This window comes from Micropterus salmoides, unplaced genomic scaffold, assembly GCF_014851395.1.
Source record: "Micropterus salmoides isolate LMB-PRFRI ecotype aquatic unplaced genomic scaffold, ASM1485139v1 Ms_hic_scaffold_19, whole genome shotgun sequence".
Lineage (NCBI taxonomy): Eukaryota > Metazoa > Chordata > Actinopteri > Centrarchiformes > Centrarchidae > Micropterus > Micropterus salmoides.
Genome location: NW_024041039.1, coordinates 9,763,513 through 9,789,293, shown reverse-complemented (window position 1 = coordinate 9,789,293; position 25,781 = coordinate 9,763,513). Strand labels below are relative to the sequence as shown.

Genomic DNA, 25,781 nt, shown 5'->3' with positions numbered 1-25,781 from the left:
TGATGTAAGTAAACCATATAGAATGCCGTCATTTTTACGTAAAAAAAATAAGCAAGCACTTAAGATGGCAAACATACTAAATAGTGCACAGCAGCCTATTGTAGTGGTCCCCAGCCTTTTCAGCTCCTGGACCCTTAAAATTAAGAAATGTCTGATTTGTGGCCCTTTCTTACATGAAATTACCTCAGTGTGGACCATAGACTGTAGTGTGGACATGAGAGTGCTTTAGCCCAGCAGATATAGGCTACAGTATTTCACAAGAAAATGCAAAAAATCTTTTGTGGAACAGTGTAGGTTGGAAACCACTGGCTTCGTGTTTAAATATAAGTTACATATAAATTTTGGGGTGGCATTTTATGCTTTCATGGAACAGCCAACAGTAGATAGAAGACACCAATTGAGGGGACAGAGCTAAACCAAAGATGTGGTGGCCAAAATGGCACCGCTAGTTAATGAACTTGGCATAGCTCAAATAACCTAAACCTATATGAAAATTTGATTTTAGGGACAGTTGGAGCGGGCGATCCCCCACAAAAATTATAAAAAAGGAGCAATATTCTGTATGTGGGCCCTACAGCGTGAGTTAGGCTTAACAGCATGTTACCTGCCAGCCAGCCTGCCAGTCATCGTTCCGGGCAGCTGTTCCTCAAATTTTTACGTCATCTCAGCTGCAACAAACTTTATTAGCACACACCGAACACTCCTCCTCTGTATGTCACGCAAAGGTGTCATGTAGTTAGCAATGTTAAGTCAGTAATTATATTTTGTCACAGCGTTTCCCGTAACTACCGTTTCCTGACGTGTTGAATACTTTTTAAAATCAAATGGTTTGGAATCGCTACTTTTTTCATTTAATTCACTGGTAAGCTAACAAACAGCTAACGGCTAACACATCAGCTACACACTGACTTGCAGTAGCACGTTAACCACTTCTGTTTGCTTCTTCTTAAAGAAACGTTAAGCACCGGGTATAGAGCACTGTTTACTTACTATGGGTAAATCGTCACTAGACTACTAGTGAGGATATTTATTGCTAATGTAGTCAAGGTCAGTCTTGCGTGTTTTTGAATCCTATTTTTGTATTCACATTGGATTTAATTAAATATTTTAAGTGTAAATCCATTTGCTAGTAGCTCCAAGTTGGCTCACATAACGTTAGTTCTGAAATGCTTGTGTTGTTATTAAATTAGAGCATAACATGTCATGATGCATCTGCTGAGGGTAAACTTAACGTTACCAGCTGTTTCCTGTGTTGTAGCTCACCTGTACAGCTGTCCATGGTAAAGATGCTTCTCCGGATGTTGTGGCCCAGAGTGGGAGCTCTTGGGCCTGTAGAGAGAAAACCAGTCTGCATCTGTGCCACTGCCAGTCTGTCCCAGTCTGTCCAGTCACACAAGTATGAATCCAAGCCCAGGACTTTAAACTGGTCTGACACATGGACCTTTTCAAGGACCTGTTCTTTGAATCCTCTTCACCAACCGCAGAAGCAAATAAGACATGTTCTGCCTGCTTCAGGTGGATTTAAAAGTCTCAGCGGCCCTTTGTTTACTGACCATGGGATACTGACTAAATGTGGACAGAAGCGTTTTTATTCACCCGACCTTGTGAAGTCAGTGTTAAAACCCAGTCTAAAACCAGCAATGGTTCCGGGAAAAAGGGTTCCCAAAGGACCGAGAACAAAACAACCCTCTAGAGCTAATCAGCCTTCTTTGAATGAAGACAAGGTGATTCTGCCAGTCACTAGAAGAATGTACGTATTGATACATGTCATGTTTTTGTTATGTGATTAATTCAACATTGATTTCTCTGTAGGACATGATGCAATGTATTGCCTTTGCAACAGCAGATCAGTATCATTTGCCAACACTTTGCCACGACTTGATAAGCCACGGCTTCCAAGAGATAGATTTACCAAGAGGTATGACTCTAAATTATTCCTAGATTACAGCTTTCCAGGGAAGTAAATGTTATATATATTGCTTGCAACACATAACATATTTTATGACAAGCATGTTTTAATTTCAGATGCCTCAAATGTGCTGGTGATAAGCACAGACATGGCAGCAAAACCAGATGACGATGCTCTAATGTTCTTCTTCAGGTAGAAAATAAGTATTCTGATTTCAAAGTTTTAGGTTTTGTCTTGATGCTAAATTATTTATAAGGATTATTCAATATGTAGTGCTTCACATTGGTTATAGATAAGGTGGGTATCAAACGACAATACTTTTTGGGTACTTACAGAAATGTGTGTCCCTAGAATCCAGTTTCAAAAACTATTTCAAAAAGTTTTCTTTGATCAAATAATTCTTGATAAAAATAATAACTTAAGTTTAAGAAGGTTTTTATTATGGAATTTGACTCCTTGCGTTAACGCTACCATGAACAATGAAACACTAATAGCTTGGCATGTTTTGTTAAATGAAGAAGAGGGTTGTAGAAAATTAGGTTAATATTTCTCAAGTAAGTTATTGAAAGATTTTGGAGTTGTTACTAAAACCCAAGTATGGTATTGGCATTGGTATTGTAAAAATTAAAAAGCCTAGTTATAGTGTTTTAGTAACGTTTTGTTTTGTTTTGTTTTTTGGAAATCACGGATTGACTTTCGCAATCTGAACTTTCAGGGAAGGCTCAGTAGTTTTCTGGAATGTTGAGGAGAAAACGGTAAACAAAACCATATATATTTTATAAAGTATAATATTTCACTAATTGTAATTCTTGTTTACTTCTCTATTGTAGCATACTTCTTTTACATTGTAGTTTTTTTTCACTGTTTCTACAGATGAAAAAGGTGATGAGGGTACTGGAACATCATGAGATCCAGCCCTATGAAGTAGCATTAGTCCACTGGGAAAATGAGGAAATTAACTACATACTTGGAGAGTATGTTGATCTTCACTCTTGTGTTGTTTTTGTTTATATGTACTTTATAAGACTTTATATACCTTTTTGTAGAATTGACTTATTTTCTTCTTCAGGGGAAATACAAAGCTTGAGCGCGGCAACTTTATTCTGAGTGACAAGATGGATCAACATGAAGCCGTTTTGGAGAAGTTTGCATTTTCAAATGCACTATGTTTGTCGGGTAAGAAGCTGCGCCTCAATTATAAATCATAAATATTTTACTGTTTTGTGGTTGCATTGTACTCAGCCTCTTGTCTGAGTGTAACCTCTTGCTTTCTTTTCCAGTGAAGCTTGCGATATGGGAGGTGTCATTAGACAACTTTGTAGAGTCAATTCAATCAATCCCGGAGGTACAGCAGGCAGCAATAAATGATGAATAATTGATTATCTGTAATGGTTGTTTGTTTGTGTCTGAAGCAGATCATGCATCCCCTTAATGCCAATGTCCTAATCTATTTTTTGCCTCAGACGCTGAAGTCTGGTAAAAGAGTTAAGTTGTCCTCTGCAGAAGTGATGAAGAAGATAGGAGAGCTTTTCACGTTAAGGTAAATTCAATTTTCTCTAAATAGCAGTTATTTGAGAGGGAACAGCAACTTTTCTATTTTTGTTTTTGAGGTTTTACAATGAGCCAAATCATTCCTGACAATCAGCTTGGAACCTCACATAGTTTTTTGTCAATTCAGTTTTGTTTCTTTCAGGTTAGACACATATTTGTTGATATCCATGTATTTTGTTGTAATTGCCATACGTAACACATAATTGTCATGTTAGTTTTTACTCAGTTTATTATGTTGAACAGCTCAGGTTTTTAGCAGTTCTACCAGATATTCTGTAAATGCAATAACTATTGTTATATTTTCAAACTCCAGGAGGACAGACTGTGTTTAAAACCCTTTTGTATTTACCTCCTTCTCTGACAGACACTGTATAAACCTGAGGTCTGACCTGCTCCTCACACCTGATTTCTACTGGGACCGAGAAAACCTGGAAAAACTCTATGACAAGACCTGCCAATTCCTCAGCATCAACCGCAGAGTCAATGTAAATAAATATACTCTGAGAGATATTGAGGCACAATAGTTGTAATATAGAGACTCATTCTTACACTCAGTGACAAGGGGGCATGTGCTTTGTTTTTTATAGAAACATTTTCTGTGTTTTTAGGTTGTGAATGAGAAGCTGGAACATTGTACACAGTTAACAGATCTGATGAGGAGCCACCTGAGTGAGAAGCACAGCTTGAGGTTGGAGTGGATGATAGTCATCCTCATTACTATTGAGGTAAGAAATCTGCCTGATGTGTGAGAATATGATGTTTTATCCAAAGTGCGCTTTATTTTAAAACTGTATTCATCTTCACCTTGCAATTAGTCTTACATTTTTGGACATTGGTGTATATTTTGGTGTATTAATTATAGGAGAAAATTATTCTTTAACTTTCTCTGATGAATTTTATTTTTAAGCTAATTTGTTAAATTTTTTGTAGTTAAGAATGCATACAGCCATTTAAGTTAAATAATAATAACAGCCAATGCTTGTTTTCATTGTAGGTTTTGTTTGAACTTTCAAAAATGATCTTCTAAACTGCTCCACCAACAAAGCACAAATAGAGGCAGTAGAAGTTCCTGTGAAAGAATGCTGCACTATACAAAGGTACTTTGTCAGTAATATTTTCTTCAAGCAACTAAAATTGTGAAATGGACCTAATTAATTTTGAATGTCTTACTGTTCCTGTTGTACAATAGATGCATTTCAAAAACACACAATAAATAATTTTTTCCTTTTTCTTTTTTTTTTTTTTACCATTTCAGTACTGTTTTACTGAAGGTCATGGCCCTGCAGGATTGTATTTGCTAAAATAAAACAGACTTGTTAATTTTGGGATCAGTTGGCCACACAGCTTTATTTTGGCTTTGTTTGCTGCATTTATGTTTAACACTGTTTATTGCACTTTTAAGTTATGAGCAAAACTGTATGAATCTGTTTCACTATGAAAGATACTGTTTTTTAAAGCACATAATTGGGACACAAGGGCAGAGAGTCACACCTTGACATGTGACATTATTCTTTTGACCGAAACACTAGCAGTAGGAAAAAGAAAGCAAGATGCGATCAAGTCCGTTAACGCCAACTGTGAGCGCTGTGTTATAGTAGATTGAATAAAGTGTCTACTTTAAATGTTGTTTTAAATGTTTGCCAGTTGTGTGTCAGTGTTTGCATGTAAAATATCAATTTACTGAGTTGAGATTATTAGTTAAATAGAATGTCTGAAGCTTACTTCACCAGAAGTTTCAATATAAAAGGATTTGCAATACAATACAAGTACATACATGTATGAATTTATTCAAATAAAATAATATTTTATTAATAAAACACTGGTAAATATGTATGTAAATATATAAACACAGGTTTATGTTTTACATTTAGTCATTAGTGAACATAAACGCATATCAGATCAGCAAGAATTTTCCATAAAAGTTAGTATATGTGGAAGAAAAATCCAGAGAGGAAAAATGGCTGACACAAAAGGTTGTCTTGACCAATTTCTTCTCTCATCCTTACCACACACTTACTGAACCTATGGTATGATTGATATAATAATAATAAGATATGATACTATAAGCTTACACACAAACAGCTCGGAAATTAAAACTGGTAAAGTAAAGCTGCCATGATTGTTAAAGTTTAAGGCTCTGCTGATTATAATTATATTGATGGATACTTATGTGAAGATTAATTTAACTTCAAATCAATAATGTGTAAATGATTACTTTTTTAACCATGATGTGTATGGAGTTATTTTAGTGACAGCACAAATTGAATCTGAGTTTAGTAGTTTTGAATTTGCGGTCCAAAGAAGTCCTTTGAAAGGTGTTGGATTGAATTGGAGCTCTCGTATTCTAGTATGGAGTCCTCCGGATGAATGCTTCAGAGTTGAAGCTGTATTTGAAAACTAAATCTGGAATTCCTCTGAAACTGTAATAATACAAATTTAATCTATTATATTCAATTTCAATTTGTGAAATACAAAATTTTCCATACATGTGCCATGCTCTCATCATGCTCGTATTTTAAAACTTCTCACAGTAGAAATTCTTGTACATTCAAAATGAGTGCATTTCTGCCTGTATGAGCATTAAAACATTTGTAATATACAGTAATACTAGTATGCTCAGGTCTGCCTATTGTATATACTGCATAGATCCCATGGGAACATATATTTAAGTGAAATTATGAAACACAAACTGAATGACAAAATGACTTACGAACACAGATATATAGTAAAGGCTCTGAAATATCTACATATACTAATATAATAGTAGCATCCTTGAGAGAGAAATGAACATATGTCCCGTGTCTGGGTCACATACATTATGAATTTATGTTACTTAAAAAAAAAAAAAAAAAAAAAAAGCTAACTCAAATGAAATGAAAATGATGTCTTATTCTCCTCATACATATATATTCAAATAAAAAATTGATCGATATAGATCTTTGCAAAAATATGATTTATGATTGAAAATACTTTACATGATAGGTGATAGATTGCACTCTATAGCAAAGAATTAATTCGATTTATTAAAATTAGTATTTTACTGTCTAGAATCATACTTCATACCACCTGAGAAGATAAGTACTTTTCCGGTTGATGCTTCTCTTGCCAGATCTCTCTGACCACACACCTTATGCTATTAATAAAATAATCTTCACAATCACAAGGTTTACCAATAAATGTTGGTTTATATTTGGCTGAACATAATTTCAAAATAAAGTAGCAAAATTCTGTTTCCTGTAGTTTTCCTCTACCGGTCCTTTTTGATTGTCCCACCTTAAAAGAAAAACACAAAAAAATGCAGCATGATATTAATTAATTTGGATATTGCAATGAGTGTGATTTCAGTCAAAGTAAGTCGATTAATGGGCCAAACGAGTAAAGGGACAGGCTTACCGGTCAGTGACAGTGAACAAAATTAATCCCACTCCATCGTAGTGATGCTTGCAGTTGCCGTTTCAGGATGCTCAAGTGCAACAGCAAAATCTTCACCGTCACTCTCAATTTCACACATTCCTCCTGTTCTGTGCATTTCTTGTTGACTTCCATCTTCTTCAGTCTTGGAATAAGAAGCCATTTCAACCTCGTGTTGAAGTCCTGCTTTTTCCTCTGTGTTACTTTCTGCCTGAGGCCCTGGAGATTCCTCCACCTCAAAAAGGGACACCTCTGTTTCCTTTTGAGTATAAATGACTTCCTCAGCATCCATCCACACATCCTGGTCATTTTCCTCCTCTTGTTTAACAGGCTCCTCTGCTTTTGTTTCTTGGTTACAACCTTCAGAGAGTACTGGCTGACTCAAGAACACTTCTATTTTCTCTGTTTGCCCTACTGCCTGTAATGTTTCTGTTGCCTGGACACTGGAGATTTCTGTATCTGTTGATTTGATTTGTTCTTCGGATCCTACTTTTTCCATCGCTTGGATGCCGATATCCAGCAGTACAGGTTGAGACGTGATTACGGGTCTTTCTGTTGAATCTAAGTGTGTCGCTGGTTCTGTGATTACCTGAACAGCAACCTCAGTTAGCTCTGTCTGTTTCTGGCTCTCATCTCTTTGTGTTAAATTTATTGGTTTAACGGCCTCTACTGCCTGAACTCCAACCTCAGACATCTGTTTCACAGGTTCTGTTCTCTCTGTTGTTGTTGATGAGGAAGCTGGTGCCTTTGCTTGCCCAAACTGTATGTTAAGTTTGAATTCTAAAGAAAGACTTGAAGGGGACTCCACATTACCTATTGACGAGATTATTCCAGTGTTTTGGGGTATTACTAATCCCGTGTTACTAGGTGTTACAATCAGACTTTGAGCAATTTGTGGAGTTGGTGCTTGTTCAGAATTTGTTTTCACGTCTAATTCCTCTGATGGTGGTTTGACCTCATTTGCTGTGACGCCTGCTTCTGATTGTTCCCATTCATCTTTAGTTACATCCAAATCTTCTTTGTGACCATGAATGGAGACATCTAAACTTCCTGGAATATCAGATGTTTGCATGCAATCATCTGACACTTGTTCAGTTGCAAACTCATCATTCATGACAGTGGGTGCTTCTTGTCTTCCCCTCAATGTTCCAATACTACTCTTCATTGCTTCTTGATCCTTCATTTCATTTGATTCACTTTCAACCAATTCACTCACTTCTGTCATGGCATCGTGATGTTGTTTGACTTCTTGTTCAAAGCTGACAACCACTGATTGAGGTACTGTCTCTGGTAAGTTCTCCTTTATATGTTGAAAAACTTCTTGAATGGTCACATGCTTTTCCTCATTAATTAATCCCTCTTCAGTCTCTGGAGTTGTGGAGAGAATTTCTACCCTTTTAACTGTTTCATGACAAACATCAATGACTTCTTTGGCTTCTGTTACCCCTACCTCTAGCAGTGACTCCACAACTGTTTCAAGACTGCCTTCCTCATCTTTCACTAATGGTGTGGCGCTCTCAACTTCCTCCCTGAATACTTGCTCACTTGCCATTCTATCTATCAAGGGTTCAGTAATGTCTGATGTTTTCTCTATCAAAACATCAGGTATTGCAACCAACACCTCCTTGAGATTGCATGTGACTACTTGCGCCACTACGGCATGCTCAATTGCAACAGTCTTTATCTCAGTACTTGGAAGTTCACTTTCATGGTCTTCATATTTGTGTTCATCTGTAACTGCAGCATTGTCATTGTCAGTATTTTCTAAGACCTGAACATTGCTAGCCGCCTCATTTATAGAAGATAAATTAACTGCTGGTAATGTTTGTAACTCATCTACATCTTCAGGGATGCAGTTTTCCTGCTCAACTTCTTGTGGGATACTCTCCGTTTTCTGCTCCCCTGATATCTCTAAAGCCTGATCAAGTTGTGACACAACTTCACTCTCAGTTTTATCTGTTATTGAAGTAATGACATTGTCAGCGTCTGGTGTGGGAACATCTAACAATACAAACTTTTCAAGTTCCTGAGCACTGCCTCCCTCAGTACTTTCTGTGACTACATGCATGTACATTGATGCCCCTTCCTCACTTTTAGTTTCAGTTACAATATCTTTTACATCAGATGGCAATACTTGTAGTTCTTGAACATGTTCAGTTTTGGCATCTTCCACTGGTACTTTTTCTTCTGGCTCAACTCTCGCTTCAATTTCCTGTTTTGGGATCTCAATGCTTTTAAGTTCACTTCCTTTTTCTCCCTCAACACTGACTTGCACTACACTGAGACGGACTTCATGCTTGTGTTCATCTATAACTACAGCATTGTCTAAACAAGGTACTGCGGTTTCTTCAGAAATGACAGTCTTTTCTAGGACCTGAACATTACTTGCCTCCTCATTTACGCAGGATAACTGAACTGCTGTTATTCTTTGTAACTCGTCTACATCTTCAGGGATACAGTCTTTCTGTTCAACATCTTTTGGGATACTCTCCGTTTTCTGCTCCCTTGATATCTCTAAAGGCTGATCCAGTTGTGACACAACTTCACTCTCAGTTTCATCTGTAACTAAAATAATGACATTGTCAGCGTCTGGTGTGGGAACATCTTCTAACAATACAAACTTTTCAAGTTCCTGAGCACTGCCTCCCTCAGTACTTTCTGTGACTACATGCATGTACATTGATGCCCCTTCCTCACTTTTAGTTTCAGTTACAATATCTTGTACTTCAGATGGCAATACATGTAGTTCTTGAACATGTTCAGTTTTGGCATCTTCCACTGGTACTTTTTCTTCTGGCTCAACCCTCGCTTCAATTTCCTGTTTTGGGATATCAATGCTTTTAAGTTCACTTCCTTTTTCTCCCTCAACACTGACTTGCACTACACTGAGACGGACTTCATGCTTGTGTTCATCTATAACTACAGCATTGTCTAAACAAGGTACTGCGGTTTCTTCAGAAATGACAGTCTTTTCTAGGACCTGAACATTACTTGCCTCCTCATTTACGCAGGATAACTGAACTGCTGTATCTTTGTAACTCGTCTACATCTTCAGGGATACAGTCTTTCTGTTCAACATCTTTGGGATACTCTCCGTTTTCTGCTCCCTTGATATCTCTAAAGGCTGATCCAGTTGTGACACAACTTCACTCTCAGTTTCATCTGTAACTAAATAATGACATTGTCAGCGTCTGGTGTGGGAACATCTTCTAACAATACAAACTTTTCAAGTTCCTGAGCACTGCCCCTCAGTACTTTCTGTGACTACATGCATGTACATTGATGCCCCTTCCTCAGTTTTAGTTTCAGTTACAATATCTTGTACTTCAGATGGCAATACATGTAGTTCTTGAACATGTTCAGTTTTGGCATCTTCCACTGGTACTTTTCTTCTGGCTCAACCTCGCTTCAATTTCCTGTTTTGGGATATCAATGCTTTTAAGTTCACTTCCTTTTTCTCCCTCAACACTGACTTGCACTACACTGAGACGGACTTCATGCTTGTGTTCATCTATAACTACAGCATTGTCTAAACAAGGTACTGCGGTTTCTTCAGAAATGACAGTCTTTTCTAGGACCTGAACATTACTTGCCTCCTCATTTACGCAGGATAACTGAACTGCTGTTATTCTTTGTAACTCGTCTACATCTTCAGGGATACAGTCTTTCTGTTCAACATCTTTTGGGATACTCTCCGTTTTCTGCTCCCTTGATATCTCTAAGGGATGATCCAGTTGTGACACAACTTCACTCTCAGTTTCATCTGTAACTGAAGTAATGACATTGTCAGCGTCTGGTGTGGGAACATCTTCTAACAATACAAACTTTTCAAGTTCTTGAGCACTGCCTCCCTCAGTACTTTCTGTGACTACATGCATGTACATTGATGCCCCTTCCTCAGTTTTAGTTTCAGTTACAATATCTTGTACTTCAGATGGCAATACATGTAGTTCTTGAACATGTTCAGTTTTGGCATCTTCCACTGGTACTTTTTCTTCTGGCTCAACCCTCGCTTCAATTTCCTGTTTTGGGATATCAATGCTTTTAAGTTCACTTCCTTTTTCTCCCTCAACACTGACTTGCACTACACTGAGACGGACTTCATGCTTGTGTTCATCTATAACTACAGCATTGTCTAAACAAGGTACTGCGGTTTCTTCAGAAATGACAGTCTTTTCTAGGACCTGAACATTACTTGCCTCCTCATTTACGCAGGATAACTGAACTGCTGTTATTCTTTGTAACTCGTCTACATCTTCAGGGATACAGTCTTTCTGTTCAACATCTTTTGGGATACTCTCCGTTTTCTGCTCCCTTGATATCTCTAAGGGATGATCCAGTTGTGACACAACTTCACTCTCAGTTTCATCTGTAACTGAAGTAATGACATTGTCAGCGTCTGGTGTGGGAACATCTTCTAACAATACAAACTTTTCAAGTTCTTGAGCACTGCCTCCCTCAGTACTTTCTGTGACTACATGCATGTACATTGATGCCCCTTCCTCAGTTTTAGTTTCAGTTACAATATCTTGTACTTCAGATGGCAATACTTGTAGTTCTTGAACATGTTCAGTTTTGGCATCTTCCACTGGTACTTTTTCTTCTGGCTCAACCCTCGCTTCAATTTCCTGTTTTGGGATATCAGTGCTTTTAAGTTCACTTCCTTTTTCTCCCTCAACACTGACTTGCACTACACTGAGATGGACTTCATGTTTGTGTTCATCTGTAACTGCAGCATTGTCTACACTAGGTGCTGGGGTCTCTTCTGAAATGACAGTCTTTTCTAGGACCTGAACATTACTTGTGTCCTTATTTATAGAAGATACATTAACTGCTGGTAATGTTTGTAACTCATCTTCATCTTCAGGGATGCAGTTTTCCTGCTCAACATCTTGTGGGATACTCTCAGTTTTCTGCTCCCCTGATATCTCTAAAGGCTGATCAAGTTGTGACACAACTTCACTCTCAGTTTTATCTGTTATTGAAGTAATGACATTGTCAGCGTCTGGTGTGGGAACATCTTCTAACAATACAAACTTTTCAAGTTCCTGAGCACTGCCTCCTTCAGTACTTTCTGTGACTACATGCATGTACATTGATGCCCCTTCCTCAGTTTTAGTTTCAGTTACAATATCTTGTACTTCAGATGGCAATATTTGTAGTTCTTGAACTACTTTTTCTTCCAGCTCAATCATCAATTCAGTTTCTCGTTTTGGGATCTCAATGCTTGGATATTCACTTTCTTTTTCTCCCTCAACACTGACTTGGACTACACTGAGACGGACTTCATGTTTGTGTTCATCTGTAACTGCAGCATTGTCTAAACAAGGTACTGTGGTTTCTTCAGAAATGACAGTCTTTTCTAGGACCTGAACATTACTTGCCTCCTCATTTACGGAGGATAACTGAACTGCTGTTAATGTTTGTAACATGTCTACAACTTCAGGGATGCATTCTTCCTGCTCAGCATCTTGTGGGATACTCTGATCCTCTGTTATCTCTAAAGATTGACTCAGTTGTGCCACAACTTCACTCTCAATTACAATGTCATCTTCTGGTTTGGAAATATCTTCTAACAATACAAACTTTTCAAGTTCCTGAGTACTGCCTCCCACTGTACTTTGTGTGAGTCCATGTACATACATTGATGCCCCTTCCTCGGTTTTGTTTTCAGGTACAATATGTTTTACATCAGGTGGTAATACGTCAGGTTCTTGAACATTTTCAGTTTTGGCAGCTTTTTCTTTTGGCTCAAACCTCACTTCAATTTCCTGCTTTGGTTCATCTGTAACTGTTTCCACTACTAGAATATCCTCTGACATTTCTTCGTTTTCAATTGATAGAAGACTACCAGCCCCTAAATCTAATGTGGTTGATTGTACAGCTTTTAATGCTTGATGAACATGTTCAGTGTTAGAAGCGTCCACTTGCTCAAGATTGACTTCAATGAGTGGTATTGTCTCCTCTTTGAGTTCATCTGTAACTGTTTTTGCCTTGGGAACATCCTCTGAATTTACCTCTTTTTCAAGTGATTGAACACTGCCATCCTCTGAATTTAATGTGGGTGTTTGAACAGCATCTAATATTTCTGGTTTTTGAACATTCTGATGTTCTGTTTTGACAGCATTCACTGGTAGTTCTTTGTTTTCTGGTTCAGCACTGACTTCTGGGAGATGCTCTGCTGTCTGTTTGGGTTCATCTATGACTGTTTTTGCTGTTGGAATGTCTTCTGAATTTACTTCCTCTTCTTGTGATTGGACACTACAAGCTAATGCTTCTGCTTCTTGAACATGATTATTTTTGGCAGCATCTGTTTCTAGTTCATCTTTCTTTTCTGGATCAATATTGACTTCATTTAGAGGCACTGTTTCCTCTTTGGGTTCATATGTAATTGTTTTGGCTGCTCGTATGTCCTCTGATATTACTTCCTTTTCAAGCAATTGAACACTACGCTCCTCTGAATCTAATGTGGCAGCTTGTACAGCTGCTAATTCTTGCAACTCCTCCGCCTCTAATGGTGGCTGATCTTTATCCTCAAGTTGAATTTGACCAGTGATATTTTGCATGATCTGATCTTCCTTTTCTGTCAGAGTTAGGACTTCCTGCTCCTTGGCCCCATCCTTAGTTTCATCTGATACTGTAGCAGGTGAACCTGTTTCTTGAGAGTAAATTTTTGCGGGTTCTGTTTCAGCTCGATGTGCATCAACTAGAGAACCTTCATCCAGGACCATTTCTTCACCTTCAGGTAATGTATCTGTCGACACAGACGCATTTAACTCAGATAGGCATTTCTCCTTATCATAGCTCTCACCAGTACTTTCTTCTGGATCTGTAAAATGTACTTCATCTACTGCAATTTCAGCAGTATCAAACTCCTCAGTATGAACCTCAGATACAATCTCTGTGGAAACAGAGTAATTGACTTCAGATATGCTCTCGGTTTGAGCTGTAAGTTCATTAATTGCATCAAATTCTTCAACATTTAGACCTGTGTTAATGGCACTTGCATCTAATCTTCTGTGTATTTCCAAAATTGTTGGCTCTTTTTCAAATGTTTCAAGTATCTGATGTGAGACAGAACAAACTGGGACTGCCTTTGCGCTTATGGAGATGGTTTCAACAACCTGATGCAGGATCACATCTGTTTCCATAGCGTCATATTGTGCTGGGACTGGTGTTGTGTTGCCGGATGTTTTTGACGACTCTGAAGATAACTGGGAAACTGCGGAGATCATCTCCGTTTCATCTGCCAAGGTAATGTCTGAGGCAGGCTCTGGTGCAGTAATGGCCTCAGATGTGATCTCTATCAGGTCCTCTGCTAAAGTGTCATCTCTAGCTGCCTCCTCGGTGACTGAAGCTGGAGTGACCATGGTCTCTGTAATTATGCCCTCCTCTGGAATGTCACTGAGTTGTTGATGATTACTGACTGATTCTGTTAGATCATCAGGTTCTTCCTTTACAACAAGGGTTGTAGATGCCAGTTTCTCTAAAGCATCATTGTCTTGGACTTGCTTTGCTTCAGTTTGCAGACTGTCACAAGGCAGGACTGGTTCAGTCATCTTATCAAGGAGGTCTTGCTGGAGTTCATTGTCTGCTTCCTCGGGTAAATGACTTTCTACATCTGCCCATATTTGTATGTGAACCTCTGTCTCAACTGTATCAAACTCAGATAATGGAACCACAGCTGGTGTGTCAGAGTCTTCATCATCTGAAGCTACATCCTTTTCAGCCTCATCTGAAGATACTTGGTCTTGCTTTTCGGCAGACTTCCTCTTCCTTCGTCCCGGTAGGAGTTTCTTTATTGAGAAGGACTCATCGTGAGTAACTTCACTATCAGATTGTTCATTGTCTTTGCTTTCGTTCTCATCCTTGGCTTTCCTTTTTGGGGTGACAAGTCTTTTCAATGATTTCCATGTTGACCCTCCGTCACCCTCTGAAGAACTTCCTGCTTGTCTGGGGGAAGAAGCTAAAATGTCACTGTCAGTCTCATAAGAACTTTCTAGGAGCAATTCTGCACCATGTTTAGATCCACCATCTTTCTTATTATCATTGTTATCGATTTGAGGTGTTTCATCCTCAGAGTCTGACGTTTTTCGGCTTCTTCTCCTTCCAGATCCACATAAAACAGCTTCCCATGAAACAGATGAGTCTTTTCTTTTTTTGCCTTCTTCTGTGCTGTGATCTGAAATTTGCTCTCCTTCACTTGGTTTTGGTTCTTCCAGTGAACCCGGGATTTGTGTCTCTTCATTGCTCACGGAGGGTCTCTTCATGCGCTTTTTTGGAGTCACAAGTTTTTTGAAGGAAGCCCATGGACTATCTTCCTCTCCTGCTGCCTCTACAGAGGGTTGTGCAGGACCTTCTTTCTGATTCTCAGCTGACTCAGTTGATGATATGAGCTGATCTGAAACATGTTCTCCAGAGTCAGACAGCTTTGCATCACTTGACTTCCTGCTTCGTTGCATTTTTGAGAGTTTCTTTAAACTAGACCCTGACAGCAGCCTTTTTAGAGGACTTGCATGAACTTTGTCCTTCTCTTGAGAACTCAGAATTTCAGACTCATTGATAATAATGGTTGATGGATCCTTGGTAGGTGATTTCTCTTCATCCGTCGTCTGAGCTGATGCTGCATACAGGATCTCCTTTTTAAGCTCATTATCTTTATGTTCTGTCTCAACGGCAGCTGCCTCAACACCTTGACTAATCTCCTCTTTGTCGTGTTGTTGGTCTTGTACAGTTTGTTCTGTCATCTGTACGACTTCTGCCATGTCCACAAATTCTTTCTCAGTTGTCTCATCTTCTGCACGTTTCTTTTTCTTACGTAGTCCAGAAAAGATTCCGGTTGTAAAAAATCTTTTAATTGGAGATATGACCACATCATCTTCAGGACAAGATGGAGATGTGGAATGTGGCTCTTCTTCGGGTGTGGCATCCTGCTGTGCGTCTTCTCCTACAGGTGAAGTTGTTGCTGCATCTGCATTATCAGATTCAACTTCTTTGGTTTCTGCTGTTTGCTCCTCTGCATTTTCTAAAACGTCCTCCGATGTAATGTCTGTCAGGGTATGACAGGTCGCCGAATCATTATCATAAGTCTCCTGTGCTATGTTCACATCAGTATTTCGTTCAGCATTTTCATGTTTGGTTTCCTTTGTGGCATCCTCAATGTCTTCTGGTCTGTTGGGTTCTTCCTGGTTGCTCTTGTCAGGCTCATCTGTTGGTGTTTCACCTGAGCCCCTCTTTACAGTCAATTTCAAACCAATATTACTGAAAAATCTCCTAAAACTTTCATTGATGTCATTTTGCTTTGCATCAATTTCCAGGGGCACATCTTCATTAGTATCAGCTTCCATAGGTGAATTATTTTCACTAATTTCAACATTTTCTAATGGTCTTTCATCTTCTTTAAGTGGCTTTCCTGTTTCAGAAACATCCCCATCTGATAAAAGGAAAGCTAAATCAGGAAAGAAATGAAACATTAAAAATGTAAAACTTGTAAAAGACTGATGACAGAGATAAAAATCTGTTAGCTGAAATCCAAGAAGTTCATCTGTCAATAAACAGTAATACACAAATTAGTACCCACCCTCTGCAGCAATCTCATCCCTACAGTGACCATTAACTTCTGCTGTAGAGCAGTCTGCTTTTCCATTGATCTCAGAGATCTGCCCAGTGTTTTTGAGAGGCTGAAATTAAAGCATAAAACAGAATGTACAATGTACATTTGCTCGTGTAGCAAAAATGTAATTGTATGGAAGCTCAAATCAGTGACACAACCATTTTGCTCATATGCTCAAAGCTAGAATACTTTTATGAAAGCAAAGAAAGAATTTCAGTATTAACTAGGGATCCAAAGTCCTAATACAGTCACTGTTGGACGGATGCAGTGGTAGTCGTCTTACAGTTAAAAAACCTTAATTGTCCCAACCTCAAATCCGTGAGCCAGATTAGTCTGGAAAAGTCTGAGCAGCAGAAAGGGAACACGAAGCACATGTCCTTCAACTAGTTTGGAGTAACACAGTAAATAGCTGTTAGGTCGTGCACCTACAAATGCGTTCTAAGACATTGTTGGATTAAATTCCAGACAAGGTTGTTGGGGTTGTTTTTTTTACATGTTTTGCCACTTTATTATACACACAGAGCAGTTTTGCTCACTCTTTGTGTGTAATAATTTTGAATAATCTGTTAAAATATAACTCTACATTGAAACATGAGTGTATGCCAACTGATCCATAATATGACAATGGATGCCTGTGAACTGGTTTTCCAGTGAAAAGTTTTTCTTAAGATATTGTTTTCAGTCATGCTGAACTAAAATGGTTGAATGCCCCTTAGTGGAACTTACCTTGAGTAAAACCATTAAGAAATACAACCCAACTTTTGGAGACTTGAAATAGCTTTTGCAATCAGAAGTGCCAATAAGTTTGACACAACATATAGCTCATCAATTATTTTTGCAATTTATTTTGCAAAGACAATTGATTAGGTTATTTTACAGAGTGGGATTGGAAAAAAATATTTTTGCTTCTTTTACTTGAAAACTTAAGATGGTAGACTTTATTCAAAATGAAAGGATTTCCTTTAACAGTTGCATACTTAATCCCTTTTCCAACCAAATTGTGTAATCGCCCAGATCACAAAGGTCAAAGATGACATTAAATCAACACAATATCATAATTATCACTCACATACATTAATAGCTACATTTTCACAGTTCGGTGCTGGCTAATGGACTTCCTGCTCTGCGTAACCCAGTGATCACATACACAGCTTACACAAATAATCAATGTTGCCGTCTGCTGAGTGAAGCAAAGGGAAAATTCCATCTCTCCCCTGGGTTTTACTTAGGTTCCTCTAAGAATGAAAGGTCATTATTCCTCCATGCTATTCCTTTTTCATCCATAGCAAATGCAAAGTATTGCAACATCTCATGTTTCTCAAACTAATAAAGCAAAAGTCATTAACTAAGGGGGTATATTTACAGTTTTAATAAGCTTTGACAGAGTAAGACAATTGGCACAAAAAACAACTTTTATGTGTAACAAGGAAAAAATTGCTAGTTATGGATGAATAAAGTGAGCTTGGTGTGCTTCATCATTTATGGAAATAAGTAAGACTTTTTTACTTCTTTATCTTGGGCTTAATGGATGTGTTGGCATGCAGCAACTGCACCGTCCTGACAACAACAACAACAAAATCCAGCCTCAGCATTTTTCTTTCACACAACGACCACTGACTGGTTTTGGAAATGTAAGAGGTTTCATGTCAAATAATATGTTGCAGTTATGGAAAAACCTTAATAACAAGGAAACGCATAAATAAGTTTGTCTGTAAACGTGATAGGAGATGCCTGCCGTATGTCAACAATCGGGATCTCTGGGAAATAAAATGATACCTTCTCTTCAATATTCTCCTCCTGAGCATCATCCACTTTTCCGCTCTCCTCCTCTGCCGCTGCATCCTTCTTTTCCCCTCGTTGCGCAGACTGAGCGTCTCCCATTATCGGAACTGCAACGCGTCACTATCCGGAATGAGCCGCACAAGTGATGGAAATATCCCAAATGTGCACAGAAAAAAAGCAAATCGGTAGCTCCGTGAGAGGCAGTCAGCTCTCAAATGGTGCAGCCCGGATGTTGAGAAAGTCTTTTTTAGCCAAACACCTCCCTGCTGGATCACATAAATCTTATGAGCCGACCCTGGTCCGACTGGTCCTGGCACGCCTCTCGCTGCATCAAAAAAAAAAAAAAAAACAACTGCAGAGAAAACCCAGCATGTCCTCAAATGACTGAAACAACTGTCCGAGCAACAAGCATGGACCTGCACCGCTGTACACTTTCACCTCTGGGCATTGATATGCTTGAAGTTACAGCACTCAGAAATAGGCTACTGTCAAAGATTTAAAAATGCAAACAGACTTAAAGGCTGCATTGCAAAACGCTCTCTTCTTGTGTGGTGATTTACACATTTGCAAAGTAGATTTATAATTTTTCACCATTTGTTTTAAGAAGATACTTAAAACAAATGGTCAGTTATTGATTGTGTGAAATGAGGAAAATGGCTACACAGTTGTGCTGCTAAATTGTATCCATAACTTTAAGTGTATGTGAATAAAAGTCCAAAAACAAACTGTATAATGAAGAAAAATGAAAGAAAGCATCTTGGTCATAAATAAAGTTAACCTCTTATTCTCCTTTTGTTTCTTTTGTGCACATTTTATGTATTCATCAGTATTTAAAACCTACCCAGAACCTATTAGCCTGAACTTGAACTTCTTAGGGGGAAGATGGAGCTGCACATTTAGTCGGACAAATGAGCAACCAAATTTCATTATGAGGTCTGCCATGACTGTGAAAAGTGGATGCTGATGATGCTGCTGGTTCTTGGTCAATCAGGGAATAAGTCATCACCTCTTAGATTAATGTGTTTATGTAAACTGCTGGTGGGACATTAGTTGTCCTCAATGTGAAGAAAGTGCACACTTATCATAACAGATTAGAACAACTTGATGTTCAGTGGTTGTTTTTTCAAACTGGAATAGTACAAAATACAATGACATCTATATAAAATGTCAGTGCCACTTTCTAATAAGGTATCAGAAGGAAAAGGGATAAGTAGAAGCTAATTACTTTTTTTATTTGTCATTTTTACTTTTATTGACAGAGTAAAGAGAGACAGGAAAGGAAGGAGAGAGAGAGAAAGGCTGATATGCAGTGAATGACCCGGGCGGACTTGAACCCGAGCTGCTGCAGTAAAGACTCAGCATGCTCAGCACTTGATTCATATGGCTCTGGCAGGTGAGCTACCTTACTAACATTTATAACTGCAGACTAAGTGGCTTATAAGAAGCTCATGAGCATTTATTAATGTATTACCAACCACTATAACTGCATTATTACCAAATATAAAGAATGAACACTTGCCAGTGGGGTTTTTCACAACCTGCTAACCCAAAAATGTTTTCGAATCAATGGCTTATGAATTATCTAGATATCTAGAAAGTGGTACATATAAAATCCAGCAACTATTTTAATATTTCTAAAGAAAGAGCTGTTATTTTGAAAGTCAAATTATTATATTTGAACCGTTAAAAAAGTACCCTGATTAATTCAATTAATCTGTGGACTGCAAAATCTTGTTACTCTTCGGATATTTTATGTTTTGGATTTTTAATGGTAATATTTTAGGACACACAATTTGATTGTTTGGAAAATGTAGTTGGTTTGATTTCACAAAGCATCATAAAGCAGAAACATCAGGATATATCATGTATATTTAAATACTCGTCCTGTCATCCTGAAATGCTTGATGTTTTAATCTTAATGGATTTACAGGTACAGGATACGCTGTGTATTTTCTGATTAGTCTATGAAACTATATACTTGCAGTAAAAATATATCTCAACTCAGTTGATTCCCATTTTAAAGACAACTTCTTGACTTTGAAATATTCTAAGCTTTCATCTTATGACAGTTATCAGAGTATTTAAAATGGAAATCAGATGACTAGTCAAATGTAACTCTGGAGCAAAACTCATGTAATGTAATTTGGAGATTAAACAGAGACATGTGGGCAGAATACCATGAGCAGGGCACAACACATAAAACAGTCTGACAGGTTGTCTAAAGTCCAAGAGCTTTGATTGATGTAGACAAAGCTGCTGTAAAAGCTTGACCTTTAAATAAAGTTGCCCTACTTCAGACTCTAGAGGGATAAACTATTTATATCTGTCTTGTAATCTGCCATCTATTTACTCATTGAGTGTTCTGTTCATAATCTTTGGAGGAACTGACGTGTTATTGAGCTGATCTGGTGTTTGTTTTTGGTATATGTTCAGTGGTTATAATAAAAAATAATAATACATTTTATTTTTAATGCACTTTACATTTGAAACAAATCTCAAAGGGCTACAAGGTTCTTAAAACTCCACAGATTCCACTGTTGTATGCATGCTTTTTATGAATGTCTATGAAGATTCTCAGTCATCCAGGTCATAGTTATCCAACGAGGGTTAAAATGAAGGGCAACTGGACTTGGTTGAAGATACTGGAAGACGTTACGTCCCTCATCCAAAGGACTTCTTCAGTTCTGACTGACTGGCAGGGAAACTCAGCTATTTAACCTCAGTGGGGTCGTTATCCCGGGTCATCGATACCGCTGGTTCGTTAGTGTTCCTTGTTGCTGTGACGACAGTCGTTACAGTCGTTGAGACTACCTGTGGCCAAGACTGTTTAAGTTTATGAATGTGAATAATACTTATTACTAGATAAAATATGGAAAGATAAGACTTGTTATTATTGGGGCACAAATATAATGTATCAAATTGAGAACTGTAGATCATACGTAGAGATGGGTGACAATTTAAAGGTTAGGTTAACTAGTTTGACATTTTAAGAAATATACCTATTTGCTTTATTGCGAAAAGTTGTGTCCATTGAGCTATGGTTCCCAACTAATCTTAAATGGAATAGTGGTATTTAACGGAGCATAACCCAGCATTCCCTTCCTGGCACTGTTTTCGTAAGTTTGCTGTCAAAATTAGTGTCAGCAAAGATATAAAGCTAGCTAATAATTTTACTAATATTTCGCCATCTCTTTGTCTTTATATCAATGCTCATTAAATTAGGGTGCATGTCGTTTTCAGTCAAAGAAAATCTGACTCATTATAAAGAAAAGATCTTAATTCAAGACAATAAAGAGAGTTTTGAAGGGTCTAACACTTCACTGTTATATGACTTTATACGTGGATACACTTAAATCTTCTCTGTAACGAAGTCCTAGCCCAAACCTAAACTGAACAAAATGAGAACATGGGAAATCCTTGAGCCGAGAAACATCTCCAAACCCATGACAGACATTCATGTTAATTTGATTAGATGTTCGAAGACACTGGTTCTGTTATGTGAAACTCTGTGTGAAGCCAATAATTTGGATTTATTAGATTCACAACATTGAATAACAAGAAACAGCTGATGTTTTCTCCACCGATTACAGCAACTTAACTCTTAAGGCCTGATAAATACAGTATAATGTAATAAGACGCAGGGGGTCTCAGTGAGTCAGTCTGCATGCATGTGCATGTCCTTTTTTTGTACCTGGTAGTTTCATAGTATCAAATATAAGTGCACGGCTGAAATTCAGATCTGATGAATGAGTGCTTTTTTATGCTTCACTAAAATGACTTGCTCTGCACTTAAAGTTGGAATATAAAACATAAAGGTCAGCAGAGTTTTGATTTTATTCATCCTCCACCTCATCTCTATCTTTTTGCAGTTGTACAGTATGTGTTTGAGAACAAAGTCAAAACATTTTAATAATGGTACATTTACTACAGACTTTGCATTACAATATTTGCATTGTTGTAAATAGTTTCAGCAAAAAGAAAAAATGTTTAAATCAGAGATGACACTTATGGACATAGATATATTTATAAATATACGCATTTAATAATTAACTTAATTTCTAATTACTCCAACAATATTTTGAGTAACGTTTGAAAACAGTCTGAAAGAGGGTCAGTCATGCTTATTGCTCATCTGACTTTGCAAACTTTAGTGTAACTCTGATCATGTAATAAGAGTTTTGATGACAGACATACTGTATAATAAACAGGTAAACCTTTTTATCTCCAAAAAAAGGAATGGCAAAGAATTCTGGCATGGTGGAGGGACACCAGAGGCAAAATGTGCTACTTTTAAGCTTCCAAGTGCACAAAAGGACTTTGTCCTCATGTTTTTAGCAGATTTACAATCCTTAATTAAAGAAACATTCTTGGCAAATTCACAACTAACCATTTCCCAGTGTTTTTGTACCTCAGTCTAGCAGTCCTGACCTCTGAGTGGAGTGTAAACAAGGCGAACTTAGATTTCACCTGATCACATGTTTAGTTCCTGACTGGTAAACTGGTAATTCTACATCTGAAACTCGTGTAACACAGTTTATTGATTAAAATAAACATGCTGCTCAAATCAGAACCAGCTGACTAAAAAGACATAACTAGATTTAAACTAGAACATTCACCTTATAATGTTTTGGGGGTTGTGTTTGGTGCTTTAATAGAAAACCAGAAAGGTTTGCAGTTTTTTTAGTATATTGATTGATATAATAAGGTGGCATGATGAATGGAAATGTGTTATGTTTAAAATAAATTCACATTCTGGGATTTGTCCAGCTAACCCTGGTATGATGTTTCTAACATATAAAGATTTTGTTTCAATACACCATTGTCTTTGTATTTCAGTAATTATAAATACTTGTAAAATGTAAATTAATCTATGTAAGTACCAACTCCACATATAGTTTTAAAGCTTATAGCCTTTGATTTTGGTTTTATTATATATATATAAATATATATAATTTAAAGACAGGAGGGCACTTTTGTATGTCATGATATACATGGATAAACAAAAGTGCCATGATTGACTACATATGTTAAAATTATGTATTTAGAGTCTCATAATTTGCTCTCATACTTAATCTAACCTCCAGTGTTAGTAGTAAATAAAAATAATCACAAGAAAACAGTGGGCAGGTTTTGTTAAACTACTGTTGTGCTACTGACATCTGCTGGACAAAATAAGTATTCCACCAATGTACACATACCTCAGTTTTAAAGAACACATTTCAGATTTGAATTTCAGACTAAGAATTATAAAAGCATCCTCTGATTTTGGGATTAAACAAAGAAGACTGAAGAGGCCAAGTCAGTTTCACGTGTGCAGGGAACTTCACGGTGCTCTTGATGACAAAAAAGATGACAGAAGTAGTCACAGAAAATAAAATATTCAGAAACTCTTAGGCAGAGCAAGGAGAGAAGTTCCATTAAAAATAGACCCACCGGGTTTAAGCTAAGTTTAATAGTTAGAAAAAAGCAAGCTTTTTTTGTACATATGCAGAATTACTCCCAAACACCTGTAAACAGACAGTCTCCTAGCTCTGCCCTGAAATGCCAGGTGCCATGCACAGTGAATAGCAGCCTGCTTCTCCCCAGCTTTTGAGTCCATATGTGTGACTCTGTGACTAGTGGATGCTATCTGGTGGTGGGAGTTTTAACTAGCTGTAAGTTCACATGAACATTTAGGTTTTTAATTTGAAAATATTAACAGTATTTTATGATTAAATATTTTAACTTTATTAAAAAAGTTATTGTGTTAGTTCAGTGTTATGCCTTGAGAATCTGTAAAAGCTTTTTTCCTGTGGAAAACAAGTAACCAGGTAAACTGTATGAACATGCTAACTCCTGACCATGATTCACACTATAGGGGCATAAATGAAACAGGAAGACAACATTGTACACTTGCTTGTGGCTTATATTGTGGTTTTGGGGGGATATTTTAGCCTCATTCATGCTGGTCTTTTTTTCTTCAGAATGAAGTGTCCGTTACACACTAGAGGAGTGTGCATCTACAGCTTAGTAACACCAAGTTTGCTTAAAAATCCCCTTTGAGGAAAGAAGCCAGTATGACTCAAACTCATGGAGGCGGGTGGAAATGATTATTCACATACACACCACCGCTGACTGTGGAAATGAGTATTGTATTGCACAGCTTCTTACACATCATGAACCATCCGTTTTCCCTAAATACCCTTCTTTTTCAGGCAGCATGACTGATAATCACCTGAGGTTTCACTGCATGCAGGGTGAGAAGGAGCCTTTGGTGAGATTACAGTTTATGAAAGATGATTGACTGTAAAAGTGGCAAAGCAGACTGACTTCTGCAAGACTTCTGTCATGATTTGTTATCCCATTTGAACACTTCAGTCCCACCCAGTTGGAAGACAACGTATCTGAAAGAATTTTCACATGCTTTTGGTGTCCACTGTCAGTGTCTGGTGACTTCCGTCCTTGATGGTATCTTATATACCATTTTTTTTCCCACTCTCAAGACCTTATCTTAACATTAGTCCCCTTTCACAAACCTTCATCACCTTAAGTGTTGATTGACATGACAAAATACATAGAAACCTATTAAGACACGAAAACATTCTTGAGTAACAGCTGCCTTGAAAATATAGAAACATGTGAACGTCACAGAAAATACTATACAGGCAAGAAAAACAAACGAGGCCTCTTCACACACATTCTTGTGGAAAAGTGGAAAATAAGTGCCAAAATAATGAAAAACATACATTATTCTATTGTAAAAATCAACAAACTAAACTTCCTTGTGCCACTGCATCTTGACTGCTTTTTGTCAGACTGTGAACCTAAATTCCAAGTATGAACCACTTACAGAAAACCAGATGACATACTATACTGTTCTGCCTGAAAACTTGTTCGGTAAATCCTGAAGGGAGATTAAATGTCCCAGCAGATTAAGTGCATTCATTTAAAATTACACAATACTGAAGAGGTAGAAAGTGCTCACCCCTGCTGCCCATACTGATTACAAAAGTTTGACATTTTCCTGCCTATAAGATTAAGATATAAGATTGTTATGTGCTTGACTGAGCTCAGGCCTCTTTGGTGTTTTCAGTCAGTGCTCAGGAAACATTTAACAGAAGAACAAGTTCAAGCTTGTTTGTTTTGAAAGATGAAAATGTGTTAACTCACAAGTCCCCCGACTATATGAAAGTGCAATAGCAGGCGGATGGCAAATGCAAAGGAGCAGCTGTGCTGCAGCGGCTGCACATGAGTGCTCTTAGAGGGGAACTTGAAGCCCAGCGTGGCAGCTCTGAGCCCACAGTGCTCATTGCTTAAGTACCAGTATCTTAGCAATGCTCTGCAGGAGGCAATGTTCAGCTACAGTAACGCAGAGATGAGCCACAGGGAGGCGTGTAAATCCAGAGGTAGATAGAGGTGGTGGGCAGGGAGGTCAGCAAGGAGGAACTGGACAAGATGATGGAGAGCAGGCAGTTGAACGTGTTCAGCGTCCAGGCGGTAAGCAAAACGGCTCCCTCAGCTTTCCTACAGATCGAG

General features: G+C 37.8%; 4 protein-coding genes across 6 annotated transcripts in view; 1 reads left to right on the top strand and 3 right to left on the bottom strand.

Moving 5' to 3' along the window:
- The first annotated feature begins 677 nt into the window (after window positions 1–677).
- On the top strand, window positions 678–6,318 carry rmnd1 (required for meiotic nuclear division 1 homolog). Of its 3 annotated transcripts, XR_005445605.1 has the most exons (13): window positions 678–862; window positions 1,241–1,724; window positions 1,813–1,918; window positions 2,026–2,101; window positions 2,625–2,664; window positions 2,783–2,883; window positions 2,979–3,085; window positions 3,190–3,254; window positions 3,373–3,449; window positions 3,825–3,945; window positions 4,069–4,185; window positions 4,455–4,557; window positions 4,716–6,318. XR_005445605.1 is itself a non-coding variant. In XM_038728814.1 (12 exons), exons 1-12 carry the CDS (start codon window positions 825–827, stop codon window positions 4,485–4,487), a joined length of 1,347 nt encoding a protein of 448 aa, XP_038584742.1. In that variant the 5' UTR covers window positions 678–824; the 3' UTR covers window positions 4,488–6,318. The 3 variants fall into 3 exon arrangements, 2 of the variants coding, with proteins under 2 accessions (XP_038584742.1, XP_038584741.1); XM_038728814.1 differs by having other exon boundaries at window positions 1,259–1,724; window positions 4,455–6,318; XM_038728813.1 differs by having other exon boundaries at window positions 4,455–6,318.
- Window positions 6,299–9,893, bottom strand: LOC119910294 (protein IQ-DOMAIN 32-like). Its single transcript, XM_038728812.1, has 2 exons — window positions 6,854–9,893; window positions 6,299–6,733 (listed from the first exon to the last, which is right to left on the bottom strand). Exon 1 carries the CDS (start codon window positions 9,549–9,551, stop codon window positions 6,876–6,878), a length of 2,676 nt encoding a protein of 891 aa, XP_038584740.1. The 5' UTR covers window positions 9,552–9,893; the 3' UTR covers window positions 6,299–6,733; window positions 6,854–6,875.
- Window positions 9,871–18,948, bottom strand: akap12a (A kinase (PRKA) anchor protein 12a). Its single transcript, XM_038729610.1, has 4 exons — window positions 18,261–18,948; window positions 16,452–16,551; window positions 10,257–16,319; window positions 9,871–9,995 (listed from the first exon to the last, which is right to left on the bottom strand). Exons 1-4 carry the CDS (start codon window positions 18,363–18,365, stop codon window positions 9,871–9,873), a joined length of 6,393 nt encoding a protein of 2,130 aa, XP_038585538.1. The 5' UTR covers window positions 18,366–18,948.
- Window positions 18,949–25,600: 6,652 nt separating this feature from the next.
- LOC119910805 (sodium-dependent multivitamin transporter-like) overlaps window positions 25,601–25,781 on the bottom strand; it is a 6,465-nt gene continuing 6,284 nt past the window's right edge. Inside the window, exon 9 of the mRNA XM_038729609.1 lies at window positions 25,601–25,769. Within this exon, the coding sequence (XP_038585537.1) occupies window positions 25,601–25,769 (169 nt within the window). The remainder of the gene's footprint in view (window positions 25,770–25,781) is intronic.